Source organism: Balaenoptera borealis (assembly GCF_965194805.1).
Source record: "Balaenoptera borealis genome assembly, chromosome: 2".
NCBI classification, from domain to species: domain Eukaryota; kingdom Metazoa; phylum Chordata; class Mammalia; order Artiodactyla; family Balaenopteridae; genus Balaenoptera; species Balaenoptera borealis.
In genome coordinates, this window is record NC_138867.1 from 165,353,546 (window position 1) to 165,372,547 (window position 19,002).

Genomic DNA, 19,002 nt, shown 5'->3' on the forward strand with positions numbered 1-19,002 from the left:
TGGGTCTTTCCTGCTGATTCTGTGTGGACAACACAGGTAAAGTTTGTGCTAGTTTCCAGACTTAACATTGAGCAAAGGTAAATCTGCTTCCATTTTTCACCTTCGTGTATCTGCTCCCTGTTCCTAGTAATAACCAAATAAGCAGTTTAATTGGCTGAGATTTTCCCCATAGAGTTGAATATTTAAAGGCTGTACAGCACAAATGGAGTTTGTAAAAATATGAAAGTAATATCTTCACATTCCATCTAAGGGGAGCTTTGGGTTTTGTTTTATTGTTGTTGTTGCTTTTCTCCTTGTTGGAAATAGTTGTAGAAATCAGGGTTTACTCCTGCTTGGGTTTTTTTTGTTGTTGTTTTTTACTCCTGCTTGGGTTTTAATTGATATTCAGTTACTACTTGATACTTGGCTGTTATTTTTACGCATTTTGCAGAAAGTAAAGCTGAGATCCCGGGGGAGGGGAGGTGGGCAAGTGGCATGAGCTCTCTGCAGAAGGCAGCAGTTTGAAATCACTCCTTTGACTTAGTTCCAGAGCCATGACCCATCTCATATGCATGTCTTGTTTTCCTAAGCCTTTGTTTCACACCTGTGTTTTCAGGGAAGTGGGAGTGTCCTTGGCATCAGTGTGACATCTGCGGAAAGGAAGCAGCCTCCTTCTGTGAGATGTGTCCCAGCTCCTTTTGTAAGCAGCATCGGGAAGGGATGCTCTTTATCTCCAAACTGGATGGGCGTCTGTCTTGTACTGAGCATGACCCCTGTGGGCCCAACCCTCTGGAACCTGGGGAGATCCGTGAGTATGTACCTCCTACAGTACCGCTGCCTCCAGGCCCAAGCACTCACCTGGCAGAGCAATCATCAGGAGTAGCTGCTCAAGGGCCCAAGATGTCGGACAAGCCATCTGCTGACACCAACCAGACGCTGTCGCTGTCCAAAAAAGCTCTGGCAGGGACTTGTCAGAGGCCACCGCTGCCTGAAAGGCCTCCTGATAGAACTGACTCCAGGCCCCAGCCTGTAGATAGGGTCAGGGACCTTGCTGGGTCAGGGACCAAATCCCAATCCTTGGTATCCAGCCAGAAGCCATTGGACAGGCCACCTGCAATGGCAGGACCAAGACCCCAACTATCTGACAGACCCTCTCCAGTGACCGGCCCAAGCTCCTCACCCTCAGTCAGGTCACAACCACTGGAAAGACCTCTGGGGACAGCTGACCCAAGGCTGGATAAATCCATAGGTGCTGCCAGCCCAAGGCCCCAGTCACTGGAGAAAACCCCTGTCCCTACTGGCCTGAGACTTCCACAGCCAGACAAACTGCTAGTCACCAGCAGTCCCAAACCCCAGACTGCAGACAGGCCCCCCGACAAATCCCATGCCTCTTTGTCCCAGAGACTCCCACCTCCTGACAAAGTACTGTCAGCTGTGGTCCAGACCCTGGTAGCTAAAGAAAAAGCACTGAGGCCTGTGGACCAGAATACTCAGTCAAAAAATAGAGCTGCTTTGGTGATGGATCTCATAGACCTAACTCCTCGCCAGAAGGAACGGGCAGCTTCTCCCCATGAGATCACACCACAGGTTGATGAGAAAATGCCAGTGTTGGAGTCGAGCTCGTGGCCTGCCAGCAAAGGTCTGGGACAGATGTCACGAGCCATTGAGAGAGGCATTGTGTCAGATCCTGTCCTTCAGCCACCGGGCAAAGCAGCGGCCCCTTCAGAGCACTCCTGGCAAGCTGTTAAATCACTCACCCAGGCCAGACTTCTTTCTCAGCCCCCTGCCAAGGCTTTTTTGTATGAGCCAGCAACTCAGGCCTCAGGAAGAGCACCTGCAGGGGCTGAGCAGACCCCAGGGCCTCCCAGCCAAGCACCAGGCCTGGTGAAGCAGGTGAAGCAGATGGCCGGAGGCCAGCAACTACCTGGACTTGCTGCCAAGAGTGGGCAGTCCTTCAGGCCTCTTGGGAAGGCCCCATCCTCCCTCTCCACTGAAGAGAAGAAGTTGGCAACCACAGAGCAGAGTCCCTGGGCCTTGGGCAAGGCCTCACCAGGGCCAGGGCTCTGGCCCATGGTGGCTGGACAGACACTGGCACAGTCTTGCTGGTCCTCTGGGAGCACACAGACATTGGCACAGACTTGCTGGTCTCTTGGAAGAGGGCAAGACCCTAAATCAGAGCAAAATACCCTTCCAGCTCTTAACCAGGCTCCTTCCAGTCACAAGTGTGCAGAGTCAGAACAGAAATAATACCGGTAAATGCCACATGACCAGACCAGCTGCCCCCAGGGTTCTTGGGGAAGGGAAAAATCTTCTTTTTCCCTCTTAAAAAACAGACCCCCAACACTTTGCCACTGTTATTCTCTCCTTATATCCCAACATTCAGAACTCTTGCGACGTTAGCCAGTGGGGGCTTGTGGTTGTGTGAACCATGTATGGAAATCCAAGTGGGCCCCAGCCAAGGAGACAGACAGACTCGGGTCTCTTCCCCCAACCTTTACTCATGGTGAACTTGAAATAAAAAGTCCACTCTGGAGTCAAGCATGGGATTCAATTCCGCTGGTCAGGTTGAAGGTAGAGGGGCTCTCAAAGCTATTTCTCTAGCCCTACCAAGCCCCACTGAGGGTACCTGATGAACCCTTGGGAGGAACTGATACCCATTCAAATCGGTGGTGATTTCTTAAACATTCATGTGTGCTAGGCCTGGTGCTAGTCACTGGCAGGAGATACAGAGATAAGTAAGACCTGATCCCTGTGAGCCTAACATGCTTGCCTGGGTTCCCAGGTTATTTTTAAAGAACCTTTGACCAGGAAATAACAGGATGTTTCAGGGGCCCTGGGACTCCGGGCTCATTTTGTCATGTCCTTTGTGGCCCCGGAAGTGGTTGTTTTGAGTGTCTCCTGGTCAGGTGTGCCTGTGTGTATGTGCATGTGTGCACACTCATGCGGAGGTCTCCTCTATAGGCAGGTAGAGCCTGTTGGCTGGGCAGCCTCTGCTGCTGCTGTCTGGGCTCTGGAGAGTCTAAAGATCTGTCCTTGGTGGAGCAGTTGGTTGGGGGGCTGGGCTCTGTGAGGACACAGCTTTCCCTCAGTGTAAGAAAGCAATTGGCAAGCTTACCTTTCTTTTCTACAGATTTTCCTCCTTTTACATCAACCCACCCCATGCCTGTCCCCCAAACACTCAGGTGCTTTCAGATTTCAGAGTCTCGGGCAGTAGACCTAGGGAATCTCTGGCAAGCTCTGGGCTAGATCCACCACCAGCTCAGGGAGAGTGCCAGATCCTGGCAAGAAATTACTTCTCTCCTGATCCTTTGCCCTCCTACCTGAATGGAGGGAGTCTTCTTCACTAGTGGATTCTACCACCCTCTCCCTGAGAAATGCTGTGCTCTGTATTGAGAGCACCTGCCTGCTGACTTAGCTCAAAGGCAAGCCAGAACCCTTCCCCATGACTGGCAAGATGTGGCGTTTAGAGCAATGTCCAGTCCAAGAGATGACTCCTCATAACTGCTGATTATCTGTTACTGCTGCCCTGAGCTGGGGCCCAAGGGCTGGGAAATCTGTTGGTGCTACCCTGCCCTACCATTCACCCAGCTCACTGACTGCCAACAGGAAGTGCTGTTTGGCCAGTTCCTTCTCATTCACCTACCCCCTCTTTGTCCCTAGACCAAACATGTTTACCTCTCTGCTTTGCCAACTTAGCCAGCAGCTTTAGCCAACAGGCCATCTCCTGGCCCCAAGGTCTCCTGGCCATTTCTGTCTCAGTTATGGCTTTTACACCCTCAACAGGATTCTGTATTTTGTCCCAATTTCCTCCTCCTGAGTTTCTATTGAGGTTACTCCCATACTTCTAAGGAGGGAACAACTGTTGTTATAGAAGCATTTGCGCTTTATATAAAGATTTAAAAAAGAATTTGCTTTTATTTCCCAAAGTCTGTCTCTGGGGTTGAGACATTTGAACTCAGGCAGAGGCATGAGGCTGGGCAGGGCTGCCCTGAGATTAGGGGCCTATTCTTGCATCTCACTTAGACCTCGGACTCTCCTCTGTAAATTCCACCTGCCTAGTTCTCCTATCATCCTGTCTCTCTTCCCACATCATCAGAGAGGAAAAGCTCTTTGTTTTAGAGGAAGAGAAAACAAAGCATCTTATTTTCTTTTAAAAAAATTTTAAACCATGGAAAAGATATTTTTAAAGAAATCCACCCAGAACATTAAAGTTCATTATATTAAGTATTTATCATGTGTGAGAATAATAAGTATATAACTGCAGCTAGTAGGTCCCTTTCCCTAATCTCTTAGGTTGTATGAGTAGGATTTGCTTGGTGCCAGTCCTGTGCCCTCTTTTTCTCCTGTCATCTGTAGTTGTGATCAGAAAAAGATATCCGCACTGCGCTGTCAGAATCTCTTTCCACTGTGTTGTGTGTTAAATTACCGTAGCTCTTTGTTTCATGAAATAAACTGTGAATTTTGTTGGGGGGGGGTGTGCAGGCTATGTAAAATTTTTAAGTGGAGAAGTTTGATCCTGAAGGAGCTTCTCTGATGTAGGCTTTGGTAGGTAATTGACTTGACAGCCACTCTAGATATGTCTCACAGGACAGGAAGGAGTGAGGGAAAGGTGGGCCACTTTGTGGTTTTGTTTCAGTTTTTTCCATTCTCCTATTCACTGGAAAGCTTCCTTCCAGACCTGCGTAGGAAACAGCTTCTGAAGCTGTTTATTTATTAAATGGATGAACAGCCAGCTGGGCTTTCATGAGGGCCATTTTAAGACTCTCTTAGGTTGATTGGAAATTAGATGTTCAACTCTCAGGCCCACTGATAGCATTTGATACTAGATTGTTAACATCATGAAAGCAGTCACTATACAATTAGAAGCAGAGTCGGAAGGACTTTTGGGAAGTGAGACTCTTGCATGACCCGTTGGGGTAGGTGACCTTGCCATCCTTTGGGGATTCTCCTGGAACCTATACTGAGACCTTTTCTCCAGGGGGTGTGACTTGGCAGTTAAAAGGAAATCTTTACTCTTAGAAACTCCTGATCTTTGTGTAGGATGGTATTTTGGCATTTGGCCAAGTGCTTGTAATCAGGATCTCAATAGAGCGTCTGCCTCTAAGCCAGTTCCCCAGGAAGCCTTTCTGAGGGGGAAGCCATAGCTTCCATAGGTAGTTAGAGAACTAATACCTGTCCTAGCCCTGTTAAGTCAGAAAAAATTATGGAAAGTGTTGAAATTTGAATTCAAAGCCTCATTTGCTTCTCTACTGGAGCAAACCCATTCTAATAGCAAAATAGTTGTCATTGCTACAAAAACATCCAAGTTTTTAAATGTCTGCTTCCCCCTGAAGTTACTGAGTTTGAAGTGATTTAAATCACCGTGTTGATCCTCTTCTGAACAACTACCAAATCTACATCTTTAGCATTGATGAAAATAATTATTTTATTCTTTACATCCTCCACCCCACACTACAGTCAGGGCATGAAGTGCATCAGCGATCCTTTTCCAGGCTTGGCAGCGTCTACTCACAGGAGCTGGACTCCCAGGTTGCCTTGTGAGAACAGTGGCAGGAAGGAAGTCTGGTCCTGGCAGCTTCCCCTGTGGAGAAGAATCAGGAGAGCACTAAATGTGGATGGATTTTTTTTTTTTTTTTTTTTTTTTTTTCCGTCAGCTCCTATAAAGCGGGTTTTCTCCTAAGGCTTTTTGGGGGGACATTGTCATCCTCTTGGGGTCTGTCAGGAGGTCAGAGTAGCCCAGTGTCCTCACTTCTCTGAGATCATGGCAGGAAAGGAGCTGCCACAAGCCCCTTTTCCTGCTGAATAATGCTTGGGCTGTTCCATGTGTTAGACATTCCAGATCATTAGAGCTGGGTAGCTGCTGCACGAGACTTTCCTTGGCTGTGGACAGTTAGCTCTCAGCTGAGCTTCCTAGAGTTAGTGCAGCAGGGCCAGAGGTTGCTGTAGTATAAATTGAAAAAAAGAATAGGTAATTGCTTTGTACACACAACAAAAAATGCAATGATGGTGCTAATTTCCTGGTATAAGTAAGCACTGCCAAGGGTTGAGGGACTGGTGACTTGAGAAACCCAGATTCCTGTTTGGGAAGAAGAGATGTTATGTAGTTTCCTTGAGGCTTTATTAGAGGAGGGGAAGGTAGAGCCTTGGTGAATCTTGCACCTGACCCTGAAATAGTCCAGTGCAGTCCAGAGGTGGAAGAGATGCTGTTTCCAGATGAGGGTGGCCATTGAGTTTCTCAGGGCTGGTGTCACCTTGTCCAGAGCCTCTGTCCACACTGCCTGAACAGGTTGGTAGAGAGCTCCAAGTGTGGGGTCTCCCTCAGCTACCTTCTGCCCCTCTCTACCTCTTCCACTCTCATGGGAGCACCTCTATTGCTTATGAAGATTAAGGGTAATATTTCTTAAGGAAGTGGAAAGAGTTTATTTTAATTAGAAATCCACAGCCTGGGGAGAAATGTTTCCTATCAACATAAGCAAAAATAGCACATGTTAAACTCATATGGTCCCTTTTCTAGAGCTACTTTCCCATGACTCTCAAAACATCAGGCTGTTGAGGGCTTCAGGTGTAACACCCTGGAAATCGAGCAAAGCTTTTTGGACAGGAGGTGAGCCTAGGGAGTTAGCAGAAATGAGTGGTTCTGGTGCTTTGGACTTCCAGGGTAGGGGCAGAGAACAGGTGGTCTCTAGGTCTGAGGTGGGTGCTGCCTGTGTGTGCACGTAGGTGAGAGTGTTGAAGACGGGCGAGTGCAGCACACAGGAGCTCATGGAAGAGCAGCTAAGTCTTGGCAAAAAAACAAGCTGACAATAGAGATCTATCTTTATATTTTTAAGAAAGGGGCAGAGGGGGTGTCAGCTGAGGTCCATCACTTTTTTGCCCCCCTTCACCCCAATAGATTGTCAGTGATAAGTGGAACTCTTAGTGAAAAAGAGGGGAGCCTTGTGCTAGGAGTCCCCATAAACATGTACTGTAATTCTTTGTATATAGAAAAAAATTACTGTAAAGTAAAGTTTAACTTTACTCTTATGGCCCTTGCCCTGTGTTTTGTTTTGTTGTCCGTGGGGAGACGTAGCCTAACAGGAGGGAGGATGGGTTTGGGGTGAGAGCAGAAGCCAGCCCCTGAGGTAGTTCCCAGGGACACGGAACTGAGCCCTTCCTCCAAGCACCTCATGGGAGTGGTGTGGGTTTCCTCCCAGTAGCCACAGCTGTCGGAATGTCTTTCTGCTGCTTTTGGGAGTGGCTGGCATCAGTTTCAGTCCCTACACAGGAAGCCTCCATCACCCACGAAGGAAGGGTATTTTGAGGTTTTTAAAAAGGAAGTGGAACCAAAGCACTTTCTGAGTGTGAGTCTAGACATCTTGGCCAAGTTTTTAGTTTTTTAGAGCAGCTGCTGGGCACTGCAGAGAACTCGGCCTAGGCCTAAAATGGTAAAGTGAGGCAAAGGGGCTGAGCATCCCATAACAGAAAAGGCTGCCATATGCTTCCTTTTGGTTGAAGGGTTGGTCCTGTCTGCAGTAACATCTGATTCTTCAGAAATATCTGGACGTCCGAGGCCCAAAAATACACTTTCAGGAAACCCTGGGAATCTGCTTCCCTTCTGACTTAGTCCTGAACTTCTGCCCCAGGGAAGAGTGTGGGAAGACAAGCATTTAGTCCTACAGTTACTTTTCACTCATGATCTTCATAGTCCTGAACTGGGTAGTGGTCACTTCATTTTACAGATGAGAAACACAGGCCAAGTTTAAGTCCCTTTTCTGAGTAGCTGAGTTGGATCCCAATCTGGATCCATAAAACCTTTCTAAGTCTTGCAGAACCTATGATTTTTCTACTGTTAAGCCACATTATAGGGTGTTGCTAGGAAGCTTAGGATCTGAGCCACAGGCATGACTCGGACTTAGACATGACAGAGGTGCAGTACAGCCAGCGAGTCTGAGGTAGAAGTGCTTGACCCTTTGATCTCTGGATACTACGTCAGTGCCTTCCTTGCTCTTCTTAGCACCAAGAAGGAAGTGTGAGCTTTGCACTGCCCCAACCCCAGCTTCTCGCCCTATCTTTGACGCCACTAAAGAATAGGAAAGGGCCCTTCTGCTTCTCCATTATCTCAGCTGCAACCCTGGGGTGAAGTCAGTTGGTTTCCAAAGAGCTAAGAGGAGCCTTGATATAGGAAGCGAGGGCAGCCAGGTGGCCCCAGAAAGTACTAGGTATCTTGACACCCAATCCACACAGCAGGGAAAGGGGTTGAGTGTGATTCACAGTGCATTGATTTTATTTACAAATCAGAAGCCACTTAAATAATCTGTAGACACAAGTGCTGTCCAGGGCAGAAGCCTGGGGTCCAAATCAGCCCTTACCCTCCTTGTGCCCATCAGTCAGCCCAAATGCTGCCTCCGTTCCATGGGCCAGCACAGGCAGGTGCCACCTCTGCTGCCATGGGGACCCGGGGTAGCTCAGACGTGTGATCACCCAAGCCCAGACAAAAGCTAGGTCCAGCCTCTCTGGGGGAATTCCTTTAATTCCCCCAGGCCAGGTGAGTGGTGACTCAGTGATGACAACAGCTGTAGAAGTAGGGGTTTGCCTTCTGGCCCAGGTCCACGCCCTTGTCCTCTGTCAGAGAGAGAGGTGGCAGCTCAGCATCATTCTATTGAGGGATCAGGTAACATGAAGGGGGCCAGATGCTGTGGGCCTAGAGGAAGTCTCCACAGGAGCTAGGGAAGGACACACCTGTCATCACCTGGAAGGCGGCCACACTGACGTAATCCTCTGCTACTTTCTGGAAGAGCTCATCTGGCAGGAAAAAGGGTGATAGGTGAGGATCAAATGCCAGTGGCCCTGGGATCACCCAGTAACCAGCCCTCTAGGCTTTTCTCTGTCTCCCTTGTTGCCCTTGTGTGTTCTGCCATGAGGCCCAGGACAGCACTCACCCACACTCTGGCCTGTCTTGCTGGAAGTTTCAAAGAGCTGAGCTTTGATATCTGTAAAGAGAAGTGTCTAAAGCCTCATACCTGAGAATTAGGTGGACACAGACAAAAGGGAAGGCTACCAGTACACGGAATCTTCTGAACCCCACAGATTCAGGGAGGCCAGAGAAAGTCTTCCCATGGGGGATCTTGCCATGGTAGCCAAGGCAGTCCCTATTTTCTGTGACCCACCCAAGTAGCCACTTCCCTCCCCCAGCCCCAGGGAGTTAAGGAGCAGCTACTGTCTGCATAGTCCTGGACGTCGTGGAAGTCCACACGTCGGCGCCGCCTGTCCTCCTCCAGCAGGTCACTCTTGGTGCCACACAAGTAGATCTTACAGCCCTGGAGCAGAAGACAAGGTGAGGGTCACCCCCCTCGGGCCACCAGATCCCCAGTCCCTGTCTCGTCTTTTGGTGAGGTCAGGCCACCTACCTCCTCTAGGTTGCGCAGTTCCTTCACCCAGAACTTTGCCCGTTCAAAGCTGCTGCTGTCTGTCAGGTCTTGGTGTGGGACACGCAGGAAACACAACCAAGGGTCAGAAGCTGTTCTGTAAGGCCAGCCTGGCACCCTCCCCTTCTTGTTTGAGAAACAGGCCAAAACCATCCTTACCATAGCAGACGATGGCAGCCTTGGCGCCCCGATAGTAGATTCGGCTCATGGCCTCATAGCGCTCAGAGCCTGCTGTGTCCTGAAGGGCAGGGGGAGGCTCAGCCCTGGCCTGAGTTGCTGAGCTACTCCCCCAAACTGCAAACTAATACCACGTTCTCCAGACCCCATTTTTAAATTGTGGTCTAGAGAATAGAAATGGCCTCTATGAGGCTACAAGTCAGCCAGTAATAGGCAGGACCTACGCCTCCTCAGGAATGGGTTTTCCCAGGACTTGCCCAGAGAACTTACCCAAATACCCAGAGTCACCGTCCGGTCTCCGACGGACATCACCTTGGCCACGAAGGCGGCCCCAATGGTCTGCAACCAAGGGGAAGCAGTCAGGGCCTCGGATGCGGGTTAGCCCCCTCCCACCCGTGCTGGGCCGCGCCGGGCGCACTCACGTTCTGATAGGGCCCCACCAGGAAGCGATCGTGCACGTATCGCTCCACCAGGCTCGTTTTGCCCACGTACTCCTTGCCCAGCATCACCACCTTGACGTCCACACGCTGCCCGCTCATGCTCCCAGGGCTGCCTCACCCGCGTCAGGGTCCTGAGCGGGGGCGGGAGGCAAACCGGATCTCCACTCCGGCAGGCAGCGCCCAAGCCTCAGTCCCCGACCCCAGGAGCTAACCTAAGGCTCCAGACGCCGCGACGAGCTTGAGCTACAGCAACGCCTCCGTCCGCCCCCGCTCTTCGGCCCCGGGTGCTGATCCTCCTTCTGAGAGCCCAGGACCCGGGGCGGCCTGGGAGCGTGCGGGGAGGCGCACTCAACGCCGGCGTCCAGCTCGCTCCCTCGTTCCGCTACTCGCTCGCCCGCCCGGCTTAGGGGCCGCTCCGGCACGGTTTCTCCACAGAGCCTGGGAGGGGTCCCTCCAACCTGGCTCCGGCCCGGAGCACCGCGACTCCCGCGGTGGGGAGGAGGTAGAGGCCGGGGAGGCGGGGCCGCCCGGTCATGTGGGCAGGCGCCGGAAGAGGTGGGCAGTGCGCGGCTGCGCCGGAAGTGGCGCGCGGCCAGGCAAATCCTCATGGCGGCGGTGGCGGCTGTTAGGGTGCGGCGCTGGAGTGACTGAGCTGCTAGCCTGGCGGCCGAGCGTCGAGCTCCAGCCCGGCCTCCGCGTGCCCCCCGGGCTCCGCACCCCTGATGTTGCGCGGGCGCTGAGCCCGCCCGGCCGGGACAATGGTGAAGTATTTCCTGGGCCAGAGCGTGCTCCGGAGTTCCTGGGACCAAGTGTTCGCTGCCTTCTGGCAGCGGTACCCGAATCCCTATAGGTACGTGGCCCTGGAAAGAGCAACCCTCCCACCTCGCTGTTTGGAGATCGGAGTGTGGGGGCCGGGAAAGACTCGACGTCGAGTGGGGGGAATCGCCGGAGCCGTGGCCACGTTTAGGACGAGAGGACCTATCGGGGAAGCGGCCAGGCTAGTACTGGAAGGAGGCTGGGTCTGGGCAATAGTTTACTTGAGGCCCTAGTAAAAGGTTCTCTCATCTCAGGGTGGTGAGACAGGAAGAGGCGGCGGCACAGGAGCTGGGGAGGGATCTTGGGGTTGGAAGTCCGGGCGCTTGTCTACTTCTCTGCCGTGACGCTCTCCAGTGGTGCAATAAATCATGAGGTCCAGCCCTGCTGGAATGCCTAGGAATCCAGGTCAGCGAGGAGGCGGGAGTTGGAATTTGCCCTGGGTTAGGCTCAAGGGACTCTAGTTCAGATCTGAGCCACAACACAGATCACTCTGCAGGTTTGGGGAAAGGCATGGCCATTCAGGGCCTGGAGGCTCTCCAGATGGGAACCCCAACAGGCAGTCTCTTAGGGCCCGGCTCCTGAGGGTCACCTTCACCCTGACACCTGCAGCAAACATGTCTTGACGGAAGACATAGTGCACCGGGAGGTGACCCCTGACCAGAAGCTCCTGTCCCGGCGACTCCTGACCAAGACGAACAGGATGCCCCGCTGGGCTGAGCGACTATTTCCTGCCAATGTTGCTCACTCAGTGTACATCCTGGAGGATTCTATTGTGGACCCACAGAACCAGACCATGACCACCTTCACCTGGAACATCAACCATGCCCGGCTGATGGTGAGACCCCCTCCCTCTTGGTTCCCCCAAAACTACAGAGCTCCAGGTACATGTGGCTAGGGAGCCATGAGGGAGCTTCTATGATCCAAGCAGATCTGAGGAGTGTTGGCTCTAGAGTACAAACTCAGATGGTCTCTTCAGCTGGTCATCTTCTCTGGACCTGTGTTTTGACTCATTCATACAGTGGTGGAGGGGTTACCTGTTTTACAGAGTCGTTGTAAGTACTAAATGCAGAGCACTCACACTGTGCCTGACACGTGTGTAGGTTGGGCCACAGACATGATGCTGAGGGACGGAGGGAGGCAGTGGTTTTCAAACAGGAATCTGTCAAGCCATAAAGGGTACCTTGGATGTACCTTAGAGGGGGAGGACCTGGGCCCCTTGCCCCAGTTTGATTAGAGTCTTTTATCTGTCTTATGTAATGGATTTCTGCCTGAGATTTCAGGGGGAAAGGGTTCCACATACCCTTGCTTTAAAAAAAAAAAAAAAAAAAAAAAAAAAAGGCTTGAAAACCCATGGTTTGGTTTAAGGAACATCCTACAGTATCTTCCCACCTGTGAGTACCCTAAAAGCTTCCAGAGAACTGTTATCTTCTTTCTCAGTTAATCTTCACAATAACACAGGGAGGTGGGTATTACTCTCGATTGTGCAAAGAGGAAAGTGAAGTTCAGAGCGGGGAAGTCACAGAGTGAGTAGGCAGCTTAATGCTCTGTCCCAGAGTTATCAGAGGGCCTCACAGCTGACTGCCCTGAGGGCACTACAGCTGTGTTTTGTAAATTACCAAGAAAAGATCCAGCTCTAAGAAATGTCTTTCAGTCCAGCTGTGACAGGTGTCTTAAGTGTTTCTTTTGGAAGTACAGGTCCACTTTCTCCTCTCTGATAATGAGCTGTGGTGATTGCCGGATTTTTTTTTTTTTTTTTTTTTTGGATTGCCAGGAGCTCAAGGGCCAAAGTGGGTGGAAGGCAGGTTGAAAACACCACACATGTCTAGATGTAAAGGTGCAAAACATCCAGGATGGAGCTGGAAGGCCCTCTGCTGATCTCAAGAGTCCATGTGCCTTTTAGTTTGAAGGGTCAGAAGAGAGGTTTTTAGAGAGCAACATGACTTTTTTTCATCTTCTTACTCTTCCCAAAGTGCAGCTTGGGAATGCAGTAAGGGAAAGGAATCGGTTTTCATTTTATTGCTTCCCCTCGTGAAAAGAGGCAGGGAATCAAATTTATGTGCAAGCTGGCAAAGTGAAGGACTCCCACACGATTGTGGTTGGCTTGACTGCCTGCACAGGTGGTAGAGGAACGATGTGTTTACCGTGTGAACTCTGATAACAGCGGCTGGACCGAAATCCGCCGGGAAGCCTGGGTCTCCTCTAGCTTGTTCGGTGTCTCCAGAGCTGTCCAGGTGAGCAGCGTTGTTGTGGTGCTGGGGCTCTGGGGCCCAGGGCATGTAACATAGAGTCCGGGCTGGGGTTCAGTGGGCAGCTCAGAATCCTTCCCGTTCTCATCTTTTGCCAGGAATTTGGTCTCGCCCGGTTCAAAAGCAACGTGACCAAGACTATGAAGGGTTTTGAATACATCTTGGCCAAGCTGCAAGGTGAGGGCTCTGCACACAGGCAGAGGCTGAGTCAAGTCCTAACTGCCCTGCCTGGGCTGGAGCCTGGAGCTGTCACCACCCTACTCTGAGCAACTCATCTGTACCCTGGGTATTTCCTTCAGGGCCTGGCGCACAGGAGATGAATGTCCTGGGAGGTGATTTAGGTGGGTCTTGGCATTCTTTGATACCAGCCCCCACCCTTTGCTCCAGGTGAGGCCCCTCCCAAAACCCTTGTTGAAACAGCCAAGGAAGCCAAGGAGAAGGCCAAGGAAACGGCACTGGCAGCTACAGAGAAGGCCAAGGACCTTGCCAGCAAGGCAGCCACCAAGAAGCAGCAGCAACAGCAGCAGTTTGTGTAGCCAGCCCAGGCCCTGGGGCCGCAGCACAGCAGACCACTTGCTCCAGTCCCTGTGCTCTTTCCTCCTTGTACTTTATTATTAAAAGTCAGCTTCCAGCCCTGTCTACTGTCTGGGTGGTGGGCTGGGGGTGGGTGTGTTGTTTGGCCTCTCCAGCACACCAGGCCGTTACCCATGTCTGAGCTGAGCCTGCTTATTCCTGCATCAGGTGGCTGAGGATAGAGGTACAGTGACTTGCCCAGGGTCACGTCCAGGTGAAGTGGTCATAAACGCTAGACTGTAAGCTCCATGAGGGCAGGGACCTTTGTTTTATTTTCTGATGTGTCCCAAGTACCTGAAACAAAATCTTGCACATAACAGGCACTCAATAAATACTTGTTGAATTCAGTCGGCCCCAGCTCTGGCGTCAGAAAGCTTTGGTTCAAATCTTGACTCACCTGTTTCCTGGCTTTGGACCTCAGGCAGGTCACGTCACTCAGCCCCAGTCCTACTGTGACAGACAGGGACTGAGGCTTCCGAGCTGTGAGGAGTAAAGGGGCACTGCCTGGTGTGGACAGCAGTGTTTGTGGTGGTTACGGATCTCATTTCCTCTTTTCCAGTTTGTCTGTGGCTGGGAGTTCCCCCATTTTCACCAGGCAAGACCATGGACAGGAAGTTAAGAAAGAGGCTTTTAATGAAAATATAGTATGCGGAGGGCAAAGGCCAGGGGCCCTTGTTTAAGAAGGAACATGAGGACCCAAGAGGCTTCCTGCCCCTGTGGACAGCAGAGCCAAATGCTACAAAAAATGCCCGGAAGGGTGGCCTGAGCCCAAGCTGCCTGCCCTGCAGGGCTCCGGGGGGCTCAGCACCCCATCCTAGGTGGGACTGCCAGCAGCCAGCAGCAAGGTACGGGGAGCACCTGTTCCCACACGGTCCTTTTAGTCCATTCCAACAGTACTCTGAGCAGCCCTGGAGGCTTGGTGAGGGCTCCAGCCTGGCAGAGCAGAGGGTGGGCTGAGGGCAGAGGTCGCTCCAGGAGGCGAGGGTCATAGCCAGGTGCTGCCGCTGTGTGAGTAGCTGTGCTCCTGGCCCGCGCTGAAGCCCCGCAGCAGCTCAGCCTCGCCCCCGAACACCAGGCTCTCCACGTCCACCTCCAGCTCCTCTGCACAGGGAGCAGGCCAGTCAGGGGACCTGGGCCACTCAGCCCACTCGACCCCTCCGCTTAAGGGCACTTACCTTGGTCTGAGTCGGAGCGCTCAGAGGAGAGGCCCGAGGAGTCCAGGCTGTCTGCTCGCAGCCGCTCACGCTCGCCAGCCCCGGCCAGCCCCCGGAGCTGCTCCAGCTGCTGCTGCAGGCTCTGCTGCTTGCTGCGCAGCTTCTCCTTGAGCCGCCGGGCCCGCTGCTCCTGCTCCTCCAGCTTCTGCAGATCCGAGGGAGCGAGGGGCTGGGGTCAGCTACCTGGGGTCTCGGGCCTCACCCCAACACCACTCAACGGCGGACCGTGGCCACGTGGTGACTGCTTGCTCCAGACAGGGGCTCACTAGATCTGGGCCCCAGAGGGTTGCTCCCACATCCTGCAGGAAACTAGGCCCTCCTGCCCTTCTGTCCCATGTAAATGGCCCAGGAGTTCTGTCCAGATGGGTGGGGGAGGGAGGACACCACAATCTCAAAGGCCCTCGGGGCCCAGTCAAGTGATGTGAAGGAGTGGAGTGTCTGGTGTCAGGCAACAGGGACTGCAGGGGACTGGGGCACACCAGTGAGTGCATACTAAGGCTCGAGGCAGTGGCCCAGGCCAATTACTGCCACATGGAAACAGGCCCAATGTTGCCAGATCTCCCAGTTTTTTAAAGAGAAGCAGGGAAATCACATCTTTTCATGTCAAATGTCCTTTTAAGTGCTGCCAACTAATTTAAATTTTTAGAAAACTACAGACCAAAGGCTACCAGTTTGTAACTCCTCAAGACCCTCCCAGGAGTCCTAAGTCTTCAGCATTAGTCCCCTCCTGCTGCCCCCACGCAAGCTCTGCCAGCCCTGAGTTCCAGGGACTGGAGGACCAAGGGTTCTCCCATCAGGGTCCTCAATGGACGGAAGCCTGCATTCAGTCAGCAAGAAGGGGAGAATTGGGTGAGGGGGCATTTGGACTGGGAGTAGATGAATGAATAAGAGCTGCCCAGGCAAAGATAGGGGAGGAAGAAGCATCCAGGCAGAGGGAAAATGGGAAAAGCATGGAGAGTTCAGCTTTTTTGGTGAGGAATGGGGAAAGATGAGACCAGTGGCAAGGCCTGTGTTGTGAAGGGCCTTGAGTTTCACAGGAAGTAAGAAACTGAAACTGTCCTGTCAGGAGCCATGGAAGGTTTTCAGCAGGAGGCAGACCTGGACAGATCTATGTGGTGCAAAGAACATTCTAGGGCAAGGTGGGGAGGACAGCCAGGTGGAGGCAAAACAGGAAGCAGGGAGTCCAGGAGAGGGGTGATGGGGCTTCAAGGAAGGAGCAATCCCTAGGTCCTGCCCACGGGCCAGCCAGCACCCAAGGTCACACATCATCCCTCTGAGAACCAAGTCAGCAACTCCATGTGAGAAACTGGAGCCGGCTATCTGGCCAGGGTGTTATTCAGCCACAGTGAGGAGAACGCAGGCACCTATGGGACAGTGCTGACAGTTTCCACACCACGATTTATTTGCTGCATGTCACCTCCATCTGTCTCTGCCACTGCCCCCTGTGCCCACAACAGGGCCTGGCAGAGCAGGTGCTCACTTGTTGAAGAAAAGAATGCAAGTCAGGAGACCTAGGCTTCGGTTCTGAATCTGCCTCTCATCAGCCGGCTCTGCCTCCATTTCTTCCTCTGTCAAAAGGGCCAGGAGAGCAGGAAGAGGCCTCTATTGTTTCCAAGTCCCTTCTAATCCCCACTCTGTGGAGCTGCCTTGTGCTTGAGTCAGCACACCCCACTCCCATCCACCAGGGGGCGCTGAGCTCAGCCCGGGCATCAGCAAGAGCCCTGGGAGGGTGGCTCACTGGTGTCCTCTTGGTACTTTCCCCCTCCTGGCCTCTGGAGCTGCCTCCCAAAGCAGCGTCAGGACACCCCCTCCCCCGCACCCCCCCCCACCCGCCGAGAACAGGAGGCCTTCAAGGATGGGGGAGAGGAAGAGCAAGAAACAGCGCTCTCCAGTCCCAGGGACCCTTACACATGACCCCTCACAGAATGCCCCCCATACAGAGGAGGAAATGAAGTCCAGAGAGACTACATAACTCGCTCAGGGTCTCACAGTTGGGATCCAAGTAATAATTGCTGTAATAACAAGTGAACTTTTATTGGAAGAACTTGCTTAAAGCCTCAGAACAATCCTGAGTTATTTTCTGCTTTTCTTCCTACTTAACGAATTTGGCAACTAAAAGCACAGAGAACTGTCCAATGTCAGGCAGTTGGGCTATCACTTCAGACCTCTCTCCCCAGTTCCACCCAGCCCCTCCCTACTACCCCTCTCCAAGCATCCTGGCAAGCTGGCCCTGGGGCGCCAGAGTAGCTTCTTACCTGGATGTGCATCCTGGCCCTGCGCAGAAGGCTCAGTGTGGTGTATCGGGCACAGTCAGCCCCCAGGGGCATCTGCTGCTTCAGCTGCTCCAGGCACCGCTTCAGCTGGGCCCTCCTGTCGGGGAAGGGGTCTAGAGGGCAGTGCCAGCCCAGGCTTGCTGGCCAGATGAGGGACGGCAGGGGAGGGAAGGCCAGAGGGAGGCAGTTCCTGGGGCCTGGTGCTATCAGGGCAGGGTTGGGACTCACCTGCGCTTCTCCAGCTCGTTGTGCACAGACCTGCCAATGCCAGGGAGGATTGGGTGAGGGGGCGTCAGCTACTGCCCACACCTTCAGTCCCAGGGCTCCCAGGGCCTCAAAATTCACTACAGATGTGTGTCCCAAACTAGCCCACTGTGGGGACCTTGTGCTGGCCTCAGGCACCTGAGTCCCAGGCAGAGGCAGAGACAGTAAGGAGGCCTGCCCAGGTGACTGTGGGGTCCAAAGGAGGCCCCCTAGCAGCAATCAAGAAGAGCTTCCTGAACAGGTGACATTTGAGCTGAGCCCAGCAACACAAGTTACCCAAAATGGGTAGTGGGGGGAGAGGCATTCAAACTGGGGGGAACAGTGTGCAAAGGGTTGAGAGGAGGAGAGAAAAGGAGAAAGCCTGTGGGGGAAAGCGAGTGGTTTGATATGTGCAGTATTAGGAGTGAGTGGAAGCAGGACCCAGAACTATTCACCGTTCCAAACACATCAGGAGTGCTCGAGAAATAGTCCTTGAACGAAGATTGTGTGTTTGGGGGATGGGGAAACGGCAGGACATGTCTGAATGCCTTCAGAGCAGGGTACCTGGCCCAGAAGATGCGAGCAATAAGGAGGAAGTTGGCAGTGGAGGGGCCCGATGAAGGACGGCGCCCATCCCCCCCATTCCCCGCTGCCCCAGGCCCTCCTCACCGCCCACTGTCCAGCGCGCCAGGAGCTTGGGGAGACCGCTTCCTCCTCCTGTGGACTGGGCCCGGACTTCGGTGTGGGCACAGGGACGCATAGCCATGCTCTGCCTCTGCGAGAGACAGCCCCTGCTCGCGTCAGGCTGGGGCTAGTTCCAGCGGGGGCCCCTGGGACGGCACGGTCAGGGAGGGGCTTTTGGCTACAGGGCCATTTCCCCAACCCCTCCAGCCCCACTGCCCGCGGACCCCTAAATTGAGGGCGGGGGTGCCCCAGGACTACTGCCCTAAGGCCATGCATCTTTCAAGTTGGGAGCCAAGTCCAGCCCAGGCCAGTGTCAGCGAGGTCGCCGCCTGGAGTCCGACCAAGGGTTCTTCCTCACCTCTCTCGCGGCGCTCCAGGAACTCCGCCGCCTGCAGCAAGACCTGGATGTTGCTGGCCACGGGTTCCATGTCGGCGACAGCTGGCTGCGGGCGGGCCTAGGGTGCTGGCCGGAGCAGCGGCTGCACCACTTTTGTTACAATGTAACTGACACGGTGCAACAAACACAGACGCCCGGCCCGCCCCCGGAACGCCCCGCCCCGGGACAGCCCAGCTCTTGGCCCCGCCCCTGGAACGCGCCTGGGAACCGCAGCCCACCCTCCGCGAGCCCGCCCGCCCTCTAGGACTCCCGTAGGGCTTCTACGGGCGCCGGCTCCAGGACCAGCCCTTGGGCGAACTCCCGGGCTGGGGGTGGGGGTGGGGTTGTGCTGCGTCTTGCCGCTTCGCTCAGCGACCCAGCGCCCGTTACTTGGCTTTTCTGGGCCTCAGTCTCCAGCCCCGTACTGGTGGCGAGAGGCCCGCACACTGAGTGGTGCTCTGGGGGCCGGTGGTCCCGGGGAGGCCCCTGGCTCCGCCGCTGCACGTGGGTGCCACGGAGGCGGGGCCGGCGGGCACCCTAGCCCATTTGCTCTTTGCCTCTTGAGGCTCGCGGACGT

General features: G+C 53.5%; 4 protein-coding genes across 17 annotated transcripts in view; 2 read left to right on the forward strand and 2 right to left on the reverse strand.

The window, feature by feature from the left end:
- NSD1 (nuclear receptor binding SET domain protein 1) overlaps positions 1 to 2,517 on the forward strand; it is a 135,239-nt gene extending 132,722 nt beyond the window's left edge. For all 12 annotated transcript variants that reach the window (XM_082380496.1, XM_082380497.1, XM_082380489.1 and 9 more), the window contains one exon: positions 596 to 2,517. In XM_082380496.1, coding sequence (XP_082236622.1) covers positions 596 to 2,226 — 1,631 coding nt within the window. In that variant the 3' untranslated portion in view covers positions 2,227 to 2,517. The remainder of the gene's footprint in view (positions 1 to 595) is intronic.
- Positions 2,518 to 5,379: 2,862 nt separating this feature from the next.
- On the reverse strand, positions 5,380 to 10,503 carry RAB24 (RAB24, member RAS oncogene family). Of its 2 annotated transcripts, XR_014241404.1 has the most exons (9): positions 9,983 to 10,503; positions 9,831 to 9,899; positions 9,543 to 9,621; positions 9,366 to 9,433; positions 9,176 to 9,275; positions 8,898 to 8,948; positions 8,698 to 8,760; positions 8,328 to 8,580; positions 5,380 to 5,560 (listed from the first exon to the last, which is right to left on the reverse strand). XR_014241404.1 is itself a non-coding variant. In XM_082380557.1 (8 exons), the coding sequence occupies exons 1-8, from the start codon at positions 10,097 to 10,099 to the stop codon at positions 8,516 to 8,518; spliced, it is 612 nt and encodes a 203-aa protein (XP_082236683.1). In that variant the 5' UTR covers positions 10,100 to 10,503; the 3' UTR covers positions 8,215 to 8,515. The 2 variants fall into 2 exon arrangements, 1 of the variants encoding a protein (XP_082236683.1); XM_082380557.1 differs by lacking the exon at positions 5,380 to 5,560 and having other exon boundaries at positions 8,215 to 8,580.
- An 86-nt stretch (positions 10,504 to 10,589) lies between these two features.
- On the forward strand, positions 10,590 to 13,982 carry PRELID1 (PRELI domain containing 1). 2 transcript variants are annotated; one of them, XM_082380554.1, is made up of 5 exons: positions 10,592 to 10,850; positions 11,426 to 11,651; positions 12,934 to 13,047; positions 13,161 to 13,239; positions 13,450 to 13,982. In XM_082380554.1, exons 1-5 carry the CDS (start codon positions 10,759 to 10,761, stop codon positions 13,596 to 13,598), a joined length of 660 nt encoding a protein of 219 aa, XP_082236680.1. In that variant the 5' UTR covers positions 10,592 to 10,758; the 3' UTR covers positions 13,599 to 13,982. The 2 variants fall into 2 exon arrangements, with proteins under 2 accessions (XP_082236681.1, XP_082236680.1); XM_082380555.1 differs by lacking the exon at positions 12,934 to 13,047 and having other exon boundaries at positions 10,590 to 10,850.
- A 149-nt stretch (positions 13,983 to 14,131) lies between these two features.
- MXD3 (MAX dimerization protein 3) lies at positions 14,132 to 18,985 on the reverse strand. The gene is made up of 6 exons (XM_082380556.1): positions 18,408 to 18,985; positions 18,035 to 18,140; positions 17,351 to 17,380; positions 17,105 to 17,219; positions 14,811 to 14,994; positions 14,132 to 14,736 (listed from the first exon to the last, which is right to left on the reverse strand). The coding sequence occupies exons 1-6, from the start codon at positions 18,475 to 18,477 to the stop codon at positions 14,621 to 14,623; spliced, it is 621 nt and encodes a 206-aa protein (XP_082236682.1). The 5' UTR covers positions 18,478 to 18,985; the 3' UTR covers positions 14,132 to 14,620.
- Between the last annotated feature and the right edge of the window lie 17 nt (positions 18,986 to 19,002).

Coding starts and splice junctions, on each gene's coding strand:
- MXD3 (XM_082380556.1), bottom strand. CDS start 18,477: ATGGAACCCGTGGCCAGCAACATCCAGGTCTTGCTGCAGGCGGCGGAG. Junction 18,141..18,407: donor CCTGGAGCGCCGCGAGAGAG/GTGAGGAAGAAC, acceptor TGTCTCTCGCAG/AGGCAGAGCATGGCTATGCG. Junction 14,995..17,104: donor GGGCCAGGATGCACATCCAG/GTAAGAAGCTAC, acceptor TCGGATCTGCAG/AAGCTGGAGGAGCAGGAGCA.
- RAB24 (XM_082380557.1), bottom strand. CDS start 10,099: ATGAGCGGGCAGCGTGTGGACGTCAAGGTGGTGATGCTGGGCAAGGAG. Junction 9,900..9,982: donor TGGTGGGGCCCTATCAGAAC/GTGAGTGCGCCC, acceptor CCTTGGTTGCAG/ACCATTGGGGCCGCCTTCGT. Junction 9,434..9,542: donor GGCTGCCATCGTCTGCTATG/GTAAGGATGGTT, acceptor TCCCACACCAAG/ACCTGACAGACAGCAGCAGC.
- PRELID1 (XM_082380554.1), top strand. CDS start 10,759: ATGGTGAAGTATTTCCTGGGCCAGAGCGTGCTCCGGAGTTCCTGGGAC. Junction 11,652..12,933: donor TCAACCATGCCCGGCTGATG/GTGAGACCCCCT, acceptor CTGCCTGCACAG/GTGGTAGAGGAACGATGTGT. Junction 13,048..13,160: donor GTGTCTCCAGAGCTGTCCAG/GTGAGCAGCGTT, acceptor ATCTTTTGCCAG/GAATTTGGTCTCGCCCGGTT.